General features: G+C 40.6%; 1 protein-coding gene across 1 annotated transcript; it reads left to right on the forward strand.

Moving 5' to 3' along the window:
- The first annotated feature begins 8229 nt into the window (after positions 1 to 8229).
- LOC128374570 (GTPase IMAP family member 9-like) lies at positions 8230 to 11899 on the forward strand. Its single transcript, XM_053334823.1, has 3 exons — positions 8230 to 8248; positions 10205 to 10916; positions 11806 to 11899. The coding sequence occupies exons 1-3, from the start codon at positions 8230 to 8232 to the stop codon at positions 11897 to 11899; spliced, it is 825 nt and encodes a 274-aa protein (XP_053190798.1).

An 11899-nucleotide genomic window follows, 5' to 3' on the forward strand; every position in this document is an offset into this window, starting at 1 on the left:
TCTTCTGGCAAGTCTGCCATCTTTGGATCTTGTGTGCTTCTTCTGTACTTTCTGCACATCATGCACTTGTAGATGTGTGAGGCAACTGCACTGCTGCAACCTATTTTTACAGTTATGCCTCTTCCTTGATGATGCACGCTCTGGTGGTAATGCTTGATGAGTAAAGAAGACACATGACTTGTCTTGGGCAGAATGGCAGGATGCTTGACATGTGGGTGAAGACTAGACCTTGTCAAACGTCCTCCAACCCTGAGCACACCATACTCATCCATGAATGGATTTAGCTTGTGTAGCTTGTTTGTTTTATCTTTAGGTCTTACTTCCTTGCATTGCTTTATACTTTTGATCTCAGAGCTGAATGCTTCCTCTTGAACCAATTTGATGATGAAAAGCTCTGCTTCCTGTCTTTCCTCAACACTTGTAGTTTCACTTGTTTTAGATTTGAGACCCTTTCTTTGTTTCACATGTCGCTTCAGACAAGCAATGGCTTTGACAGCTCTTTTCCAGTCAGAAAACTTGGAGAGGCGATCTAGCAAAGTCCTCTCTTCCTTTGCTTTGGTGTGAAGAACCTGAACTTTACGTAGTTCTGGATCATCATCACTGACTTCTCCCACCTTGACATTTCCTGCAGGTAGGTCTTGTTCCCATAGAAAATCTGGGCCAGTGAACCAATTTGAACTGACAAGCTGATGTGCCATCAGGCCCCTGGAAGCGTGATCCGCAGGGTTATCCTCGGATTTCACATACTGCCATTGGTTAGGATCTGTAGTGGACTTAATTCTTTGGATTCTGTTTGCTACAAACACATGAAACCGTTTGGCATCATTGTTAATATATCCAAGAACGACCTTAGAGTCAGTCCAAATATTCTTGAAGATTGTCTATCTCAAGCTCATTTCTGAGCATGACACTTGTCCTTGCTGCCACCACTGCTGCAGACAACTCAAGGCGTGGTATAGTAATTACCTTGGTCGGAGCAACACGTGCTTTTCCCATCACTAACGAGCAATGGACTTCTCCATTAGCACTGATTGCTCTGAGATAACTACACTCACCATAACCAGTGACGCTAGCGTCTGAAAAGTGATGTTCGTACTTCTTAACATCTGTGAACCTTTCTAGAATATAGCATCTCTTGATCTTTACATTAGATAGGTTCTGAAGATCTTGTAGCCACAACTCCCACTGTATTCTGAGCTCTTCAGGGAGTGGCTCATCCCAGCCGACTTTGTCAAGACACATCTGTTGTAAAAGCAGTTTTCCCCAGAGGATGAATGGTGAAACGAACCCCAGCGGGTCATAGATGGAGGCTACAGTGGATAACACTCCTCTTCTGGTTAATGGGCTTTCCTTCACAGTAACTCTGAACTGAAAGTCATCAGAGAAGACGCACCACTGCACGTCAAGTGCACGCTCCATCAGTGGCTCTCCCAAAGCCATATCCAGGTCTTTCACACTTTCTGCACACTCTTCCTTGGGTATTGATTTCAATACTTTGTTGCTGTTAGAGATGAACTTGTGTAGCCTCAACCTACATTACAGAGCTTTCTGGCTTCTTCAACAAGCTGGATTGCCTCAGCGTCAGACATCACACTAACAAGCCCATCATCCACATAAAAATTTTGCTGTACAAACTTCACAGTGTCTTGGCTAACCTGGTCTTGACCCTCAACAGCTATATGTTTGAGACCGAAATTGGCACAACCAGGTGAGGAAGCTGCACCGAAGAGATGAACTTTCATCCGAAAAATTGATGGTGGAGACTCAAGATCACCATTCTCCCACCATAAGAACCTCAAGTGGTCTTGGTCCTCAGGCCTTACATGGAACTGATGAAACATTCGTTCCACATCACACATAACAGCAACAGGGCCTTTACGGAACCTGCAAAGGACACCCACCAGGCTGTTTGTGAGATCTGGTCCAGTAAGAAGGTGATCATTCAATGATGTGTCTTGGAACTTCGCTGAGCAATCAAAGACTACACGAATTTTCCCAGGCTTTTGAGGGTGATATACCCCGTGGTGGGGAATATACCAAGCTGGATGATTGTTGAGTTCCTCTTCTGGGACCTTCTCTGTATCACCACGTGTGATGATGTCTTGCATAAAGTTAATATAATCTGTGCAGTATTGCTTGTCTCTCTTGAGTTTTCGTTCCAGACACTTCAAACGCTGGACAGCACATGACATGTTATTGGGTAAGTCTGGCTTGTCTTGTTTAAAGGGTAAGGGCATTTCATAATGACCATCTTGTTTATGTTTGATTCCGTCTTTCAACTTGTTCAAGAACTGGAGATCTTCCTGAGAGATGACCGTTTCTTCTTCAACTCGTTCACTGAAGTCTGATTCCAGCACCTTGATTACATCATCTGGAGTAACCACTTCTTTGATGCGAGTGTTACAGACGTAGTGAACTTCACTCTTCAGCTTGACTGTTGGTTTGTGTACTGGTGTTACCTGCCTTACAAGGATGCGGTGACTTACACCAATTGCATCACCTTCATTTTCTTTTGGTTCACCATAACTCACTATGCTCCAACCTAAATCAGTTTTCTGAGCAAAGGGTTGGTTCTCCTCCCCAATTAAAACTTCTCTGGGCATTAGAGCTTGTGGGCAGTTGTAACCGATAAGTAAACCAATCTCACATTCCATTTGTGGAGCGATGTGCTCTGCTAAATGCACCAGATGAGGCCATGCCTTGGCAGTCTCCGGAGTTGGAATGTGTGTGCGATTAGCAGGAATGAACTCCCGAGTGTAAGTTGTTGGCACTGTGATTTTCTTAGAGGAGAATAGCCCTCTTATTTGTAGGCCTTTCAGTCTTTTACAGGTTACAACAGTCTTTTTTGATGTCATAGTAGAGAGTCTCAATTTCACTTGCTCTGTGTCCATATCTAAAACATCTGCTACATCTTTAAGAATGAATGATGAGTCACTCTGTGAATCGAGTAGAGCATTGACGAGAACTTCTTTCTTTGACTCACTTGGTGATGATACATAGACAGGCATAATTGTTGAAGTCTGGGTGTTATTGCTGTCTTGGACAACTCTGTTAGATGTGATTTCCTTGGTTACGTGTTGTGGTTGTGTTAACTGTATTTTCCTTTCCTTAGTGTTACTTATGTCTTCAGAATGTTCTCTCTTTGATTCTTGTTTTAAGCGATCTTCATGAAGACATGTGGGGTGACGTTTTGAGCAGGTGTCACACACCATTCGCTTATTGCAGCTTTTGAATTGATGGCCAGGACTTAAGCAGCCAAAACACAGTTTCTCGACTTGAATAAACTTCACTCTGTCAGCAATTGGCTTTTCAATGAATCTTCTGCACTTGTACAAGCTATGTCCTGTTTTCTGACAAAACACACATGTGACTATGCTCTTCTCACTAGTGTTGGTTGTGAAGATCTTTGCACCCACAGTTCTATTTTTGAAAACCCCTGTTGTTTGGTTCTTGATCTTTGGTCTGTCAGATTCACTTTGCTGTAAAGCATGGTAAGAGGTTATGGGACTACATGCGATACTGGCTTCCATGTTTAAGAAAGTCACAAAATAATCAAAGCTTGGGAACCTTCTGTGTTCCAGCTGATACTGTGTGGCTTTTCGGTTCCATCTGGTACTTAGCCAGTCAGGTAGCTTAGCAGTGAGTTTCTGATTCTCAATTCCATCATTAAGAACATTTAAACTCTCATTATGAGCCATGGCAGATTTACAGCTACGTAAAAAGTCCACAAACTTTCTCAGTTCAGCACTCTCTCTTGAGCCTATTTTTGGCCAAGCGTGTAGTTTGTCTCGGAAGGCTTTGGCAATTACAAAAGGCTCACCATATCATTCATTAAGCAAGTCCTATACTACATAATATGAATCTTCCGAATCAGTCAGAAAAAAGCCTTCTAAAGCCTCTTTAGCTGCTCCTCCTACATATTTCTGAAGGAAGAAGATTTTTTCTGTTGCTGGAATATTTTTGTTCTCAATCAGTGTATGAAAGGATGACTTCCAGTGGTTGAACTTGAGTGGGTCACCACTAAAGATGGTAGGCTCTGGAATAGGTAGCCTATTTGCTGATATAGCCTCAGCTAAAACTTTGACAAGCTCTCCTGAACCATCTTGAACAACATGTCTTGGAGCTGCATCCTTTTGTGTGTGTTGATACACAGGATTCATCTGACTGGTTGCTTGCATGGCTGTAGACAGTTCTGTGTTCTTTGGAAACTCACCTTCATCATAAACTTGAAGCTTTTCAACTCCTCCAAATGCTCAAGTTCTCTTTTTACGTCTTTGACTGACTTATTTCTTGCTGCACTTTCTTCTTGCTGTTGCTTTAAAAGTGCAACTTCTTTTCTCTCTCTTTCTATTTTGCGTTCAGTTTCTTCCTTTTCTGCTTCTAGACGGCGAGACACTGCAGCTGCTTCTTGGTCTGCAGCTATCAGCTTGTTCTCGTCCTCAAGTCTTTGCAGTTTCTCTTGGTGAAGCTCTTGCTCAGCCATAATCTTCAATACAGCTTGTGTGGCGGCATATTCTGCTGCAGCTTCTTGTCTTTTGACTGAGGATACATTAGAGAGAATAGAATTGGTGTTAGAGTACTTAGAGTCTGGATGAGAGACACTGGATACAGAGGAAGCAAATACAGAACCAGCATCAGGCCAAATAATCTTATCCACTGCTCCTTGAATTTTGATTGAGCATTCTGAACCACACCACCTGTGACAGATACACAGTTATCCATCTTGCGGCGCATTTCATGATCTGGGCTGTCAATCCTTCGATATTCATCATAAACATTGCTCAGCTCAGACAACTCCTTCTTAATAGTGCTGATGTGTTCTTCAAGAATGTTGCTGGGATCCTGTTTTATTACAGACTTTTTAGCAACCTTGGTGAGAGCTTTCCAGCGGTCATAAATGCTGTTAAAACGTAGAAGTAGCCCTTTAGTCCTTTCCTTTTGAAATTCCTTTCCTTTCTCTGTTAATGTGCGGGCTCTTTCACTTCTACGAGGCTCTTCAGACTGTACAGCTTGTTGTATATCATCAAGCTCATCTATCTGCTCCTGCTCTGCCATTTGAGACCTGCTTCAGAGTGACAGTTTTTACTTCTGACAAATTAATTATTCAGAAATTAACTATGTGTCCTTTAACTTATCTGAGTAAGCAGTGCACCAAACATGTTCTAACTCCGATGAATAAACTTAATTAAAACTGCAAGCAGTGATGAACGGGCCCTCGTGCCCCCACGCATGTCGGGCTGCGGCTCGGCTCTTTCAATGATTATGGAAATAATCATTGAAAGAATGAAGCAAGTGACTTCCTGTTGCCAGTACGTGGTGCTATGACTGTCACTAAATATGAGACTGTACATGTGTTCAGACCAGGACGCTGAACAAGCATATGAAATTTGGTAAAGCTCAGAGCATGTGGACTCAAGTTATGACAGTTTGAAATTTCATGGCGTGACATTTCATGGCGTGACATTTCATGGTTGCCGTGGCATCACCACGGCAACTAGGAATGACGGGGGAAAAAGCTTTTGATAACTTTTCATCTCCAATATCTCAAGATGACTCTGAGCGAATTTGAAGTGGATGGGATGAAATGTCTAGGAGTAATTCGTTCAAATATGAGGCCTGGAAATGAGCAAGAAAGACACAAAAATTGAGCATTTTTCCCAAGATGGCCGACTTCCTGTTGGACTTAGGGTATGGGTCCAAATGGCGTTTTTGTGCGTCTGGAGATGATACATAAACCTACCAAGTTTCATTATTCTATGTCAATCGGGAAGGCTGAGGTTGAGTTTTGAAATATTCAAGGGGGCACTATTGAGCCGTTTAGTCACGCCCATCCCATTGAAGTATATAGGATGTTAAATGAACCCATTCCAAACGTGTGTGTTGAGTTTCGCTACCGTGGAGGCATCCTTTGCCCCTGAAAACTGTAATCGTATTTTCATGGCGTTGAATGTGTTGTCATGGCAACGGTATTTGATGATGGGTCATGAGTTGCAGAATGTAGCATCACCTAGGTCTTATGTCTTAGCTGTGTCAATTTTAGGTGTAAATACTTAAGATTATGGGAGTAATTAGTGACAGAATGAAGCAAGTGACTTCCTGTTGCCAGTAGGTGGTGCTATGACTGTCACTAAATATGAGACTGTACATGTTTTCAGACCATTGGGCCCTAATAATCGGTACAATTACAATAGGGCCTTTGCACTGTATAGTGCTTGGGCCCTAATTAAAGCTGCAAGCAGCGATGATCGGGCCCAAGCTCCCCCGCCACGCCACGACTGAGCGAGACTTGCTACGACGCATCTTCAAAGTCTTTAGATGACACAGAGTCAAAATGACGTTGGTCGGATTAGGAGGAATTCATTAAACTATGTGGTGTGAAAATCAAAACTGTAATCTAAGAATTATAATTAGCCATAACCTCTTGTTGAAATAACTTATGTTTCCAGAAGGCAAATTTACAAATCCTACTATGGCGAAGGCCTCTGTTTGGTGTTATATGCATTATTGTAGAATCTAATTGTTAACTGTCTGTTTTGTGTTGTTTATATGGCTCATGCTGTGCATTCACTCTGCCAATCAATGGCAGTCTACATTGATCATTGAAAGGCGAGATCAGGTGTTATTGTTATGTTGAGTCATGGCTTACTATTATTTCAAACACAACAAACATGTTTTTTCTATTCCAGGCAAGACATTAAATTACAGCAAGTTTTACATTATGATTGGATTGCTTTCTGCCTTCACATCCCTTTTATCCATCAAAGAGGCTGGCACACCTCAGTGGCCTGCATTTTCACTGGACATTGTTACAGTGAACAATTATGAGCAATTAAAAAACTGAACATTAATGGTTTTTGTCACCCTCCACAACTAGGTTCCTACCCCTACTGTGAACAAATGGACTGCATTAAGAAAAATTATTACAATATGACAACTTTGAGAGAATTAGCAAATACTTCCTGTATTTTTAGTTAGCGCTACAGTTAAAGACAACTGCAGGTGATCTTGGTCAGGAGCGGACTGGGACAAAAATCGGCCCTGGCATTTTGGACCAGACCGACCTTCCACACCCTCTCCTCTCTCTCACTAACACTCTCCTCTTCTGGGTATGCTATCTCAACCTAATTCAACAAAACATGAATACAGACAGGTTTTTTGTTGTTGTTTGTTTTTACATAAGGATGCAGTCAGGTCCAGAATTATTGGATTCTCTGATAAACAGACACACAGCTGCATTGGCACAACACTGGCAATGAACAAAATGATGTCATTTTAAAAAGTGTGATTTTTTATTCATCGTAGTCACCTAGGCTATATAAAAACACATTTTTTACAGGCCTAAAAAGTAACTTAGCCTTGGGCTAGACTACTACTCATCCCACAAATAATAATAGTCTAATAATGAGATTACAATACTGTCTGCTGATTTACTGTTATTGTTGGTGAATGGTGGTTTTAAAAAGTGTTCTCACATTCAAGACTATTTAATTGAGGATGGAAGACATAAAAGTGTCAAAGCTTATTTCCTCATCCAGGCAGTGTACACACAGTGTCTTATAAATAGCCGCTAGTGGTAAGGAAGTTTGCTAACTAACATTAAATGATTAAATTATAATTAAATTATTTTATTGATGTTTTATCATTTAATCAGATTTACCAAGGGGCTGGGTTGCATTAGTCTACTCAAAGTGTTTTGAAAGTCGTCCAGCTTACCGCTGGTTCTCCTACATGCTCCTGTTGAGTGCCACCACCAACACTGTCATCAGCCATGGGAGCTGAAGAAGGCTCTGCCATGGCAAACATGTTGGTCATTTTTGCACATTTGGCAGCGTTTGCTTGAAGTAGTTTATTTTTGTCTCCCAGTTTCTCTGCGCCTCCTTTAAGTTTCCTCTCCATCCTACATTGCACTGACTGCACACACCGGTGCACCAAGCCAAAGGGAGGAGGTGTTTCATGACATGATTGGGCCAGCCCTGTGTCAGTGAAGAAAACAGACCAGCGTGTGTCAAGGGCCGGTGGTTAGGAAACAAACTCTTGCGCCGACTTTTTATTTGCCGAATGCATTACGCAGGCAGGACCAAAGCAAAAGGGGTTGGTATTTAACAATGTGATTGGGCCAGCCCAGTGTCAATCTACTGGTTTTATGTGCCGGTCAGACCAATATAGGCTATACAGTTTTTTAAAAATGTCGGGACTGTCGGCCCAAATAGCGTTCGGCCCACCGGGAAAATGCCCGGTATGCCAAATGGTCAGTCCATATTTAATCTGCCTTCAGTTTTTCAAAAACAGCAGTTTTTTTCTTAACATCTAAAGAATTAATCAGTAAAACCTTTCTGTTTCCTCCCTGCAGGTATCTGATGTGGATTATCGCTGTTGTATCGACTGTGTTCATGATAGTCATAGGATTAATTTGTAGTTTAATCACGTAGAATTAGGCTAGACAGTGACAATCAGTGTTCAGTTTCTTTCAAAATTGAATATATTATTACATGTTAGTAGTCATTTTCATTTAAAAGTAATCATTGTCAATCACTTTGCCATCGTCCTCAATCTCCTCTTCCTCATCAGAGTTTACTTACTGCTGTTTATGCTCCTTGAACGCTTCATGAAGTTACTACCATTGTTCATCACACATGCAGCTTATTTGTTGGTCAGTCCAAAAAATGGGGGAAAAATGTCTTCTAGCTGTGTCACAACTGACTCTGTTACAAGCTTGGTTTTCAAGATGGTTGATTAGGATGTTGCGGTCCATTGTATTGAATGCTACGCTTAGGTTTGAAAAAAAATTGAGACCTGTAGAACCTGATAATGTAATAAAACCTGATAATGTAATAAAGTACATTTCCCAATAATGTAACAATCTCTATACCAATGATGTAATACATTATTACATTAACGGGAGGTTAACCTTATTTTTGCAGAACCTAATAATTTCCCAATATTGTAATAACATTATTACATTTTTCATTGAGTTATGAGGCGTTTTTATTACATTATTGGGAGTTATTATTATCAGGTTCTACAAGCCCTTACTTTCAACAGAGTTTAGTCTAAGGTCACTAATTATTTTAGTAAGAGCAGTTTCAGAGTGTTTTCCTAAAACACAGTTTGTTGGATTAATGGTTAATGATCCAGGATTGATTTCTTTAACTAGACTGGACTGACTGTGTTCAGTTTAGGCTGAGTTTCAATTAAACCTTTTAAAAGAACACAGTAACTTTACATATTTAATACAGTGTGTAGCTGTGTGCTTACTAGAGTCCCAAAAACTCTTCATCAGAGATATCGCTGTGTGCAAATAGAGCTTTATTTTCCTTTTAACATTGTATCATATTTTGGATTGATGTATATAAATATTCTGGGTGTTATGAATTTGTATTTTGTAATGTCAGGTATTTCACAAAGGTGAACCTCTTCTCCTTTTCACTTGTTTCACCTGTTGCTCAATTTCGCAATTCGATTCTCTAATGATTTTTGGGTCCCGATTCAATTTAAATTGCGATTCGATTTTACCAAGTATTGCGATTTTATATTTCAATGATTGTGATTTTCTTTCCTTAAACAAGAACAGGTTGAACCAAACACTTGATAATACACCATAAGTCATATTTACAAAAAACAATACACACATCAGTTTGTGAGATTTTTTTATTTATTTTTAAGTTTTTGTTGGCATAGATGCCTTTATTAATCAGTAGATTGACAGGAAACATGGGAGAGAGAGGGGGGTGACATGCAGCAAAGGACCTCTGATCGGGATTCGAACCAGGGTCGGCTGCATATATGGCATGCGCTCTAACCACTTGACCACCTGCGCAACCATGAGATTTGTTTTTAAAACTGTGCACGTGCCCTCACAAAAAACATTCTCATCCACCAACATCTTACAATAAACTAAACTGCTACATTTAGCTGGTCTTTAGAACCCCCCCCCCCCCCCCCCCCAAAAAAAAAACAAAACAATTTAAACAAATAAAAATCGATTCTGGTATGAGAATTGATTTTTTAAAATCACCAGAAAAAAATCGCAATTAATATAAAAATCTTTTTTTTTTGGCTTATAGCTCGTAAGATTAAGAGAGTAATTAAGAGATTAAACACTCATGTACCCTAAAACTGTTTATTGTAGGCACAACTTGATCCTGATGTGGAATAATTGAAGATGTTTTATGAAGACAAATTGATTGTTTGTCCTTTCTTTCAGTTTCACCTCCTCGTTGTCTTCCCACAACCTACAGCAATGATGAGATGATCAGGATTGTGATGGTGGGGAAGACTGGAGTTGGGAAGAGTGCCACAGGAAACACCATTCTGGGACAAAACTGCTTTAAATCTGTGACCACAATGTGTAAAAAGGTCTTTGGAGAGGTGGATGGACAAAAGGTTGCTGTTATCGACACTCCAGATCTGTTTGACACCAAGAACACTGAAGAGAAAACAGTTAAAGACCTTAGCCAGAGCGTTTCTTTTGCTTCTCCTGGACCTCATATCTTCCTGATCGTCATCAGACTGGACAGATTCACAGAGGAAGAAAAACAAACAGTGCAGGAGATTCATAAAATCTTTGGTGAGGAAGCCGACAAATACAGCATGGTTCTCTTTACCCATGGTGACAAGCTCAAAGGGAAATCTATCGAAGAATTCTTATTGAACAGCAAAGATCTGAAGGAACTTGTGGGCAAATGTAACGGCCAGTACCACCTGTTCAATAATGAGGTGGAGGATCGTTCTCAGGTCAGCGAGCTGCTCGAGAAGATCAGAAATATAAATAAACACAATGGAGGAAGCTACTACACCACTGAAATGTTCCAAAACACAGAGAGAGCGATTGAAGAGGCGAAACAATGCATCCTGAAAGAGAAAGAAGAGGAACAGCACAAGCAGATGGAGAAAATTATCCGTGAATTGAATGAAAAGTATCATCTACTGATGAAAGAAGTGAAAACTGTCAAGGAGAAGGAGAAGTTACAGAAAAAACAAGAACTTAAGAAGGAAGAGAAGACAAAACAATTGAAGGCACGTCTGGAACAGGAAGCTAGAGAGGAAGCTGAGAGAAATAAAGTAATACTCCAAAAATTTAAGATTTTTTTCCCGAAATTATTTCGAAGAGCATGAGCAAATTAAAGCTGCAAGCAGCGTTGGGCCAAATAGCGCGTCGGTCCACCAGGAAAATGTCTGTAGCCGAAAGTATGCAAGAATAATGTATATATTTTGAAAAGCCTGAAAAATCGCAGAAAATCACAAATTTAAGGGCAAATTGTGCCCTTCCTGTTTGATCAAGTCAACGGTATCCGCGTGTGATTTGTAGGTTAAACAACTAAGTTTTGGTTTGATCTTTCTACTACATTTCTATCAGGCGTAGTGGACGTCTAAGTGTTTCAAGGTGGCGCTAGAGAGCACATTTTGGGGTTAATTTTTCCATTTTATCAAATTTGTGACTGGACCTGATGTGTTTGGTACATTTGGTCTGTTCTGGAGCATGTTTAAGTGGTCAAATTTAGGGTCAAAGTGGCATTAGTCTCTCCTCCCATTCATAGTGTATGGGAGCGTTTTGGCGAGGGTTTTTGGGCACTTGACCTTTGAGGGCTTCTAAAATCCAAACCAGACGAGTAATGAAAAAGTTTGTAGGAGGCCAAACACCGTCGATAATCATACATTTAAAGGCAAAATTGTGCCCTTCTCGTTGGATTTAGGTTAGGGGTGTTTTATGAGACAAAAAATTTAGTTTTGGTTTGATGGCCGTTTTACTGTTTCTAGGTGGCTCTAGAGAGTTTGACGTTGTTGTTTTTTTAAATTTCCCAACAGGAAGTCGACCACATTGCGTGGCGTGCACCCATTTATTCACAGAGTCATGAAACCTGCCATGTACAATACTACATCTGCCCCAAAGTTTGCTTAA

This window comes from Scomber japonicus, chromosome 15 (assembly GCF_027409825.1).
Source record: "Scomber japonicus isolate fScoJap1 chromosome 15, fScoJap1.pri, whole genome shotgun sequence".
NCBI classification, from domain to species: domain Eukaryota; kingdom Metazoa; phylum Chordata; class Actinopteri; order Scombriformes; family Scombridae; genus Scomber; species Scomber japonicus.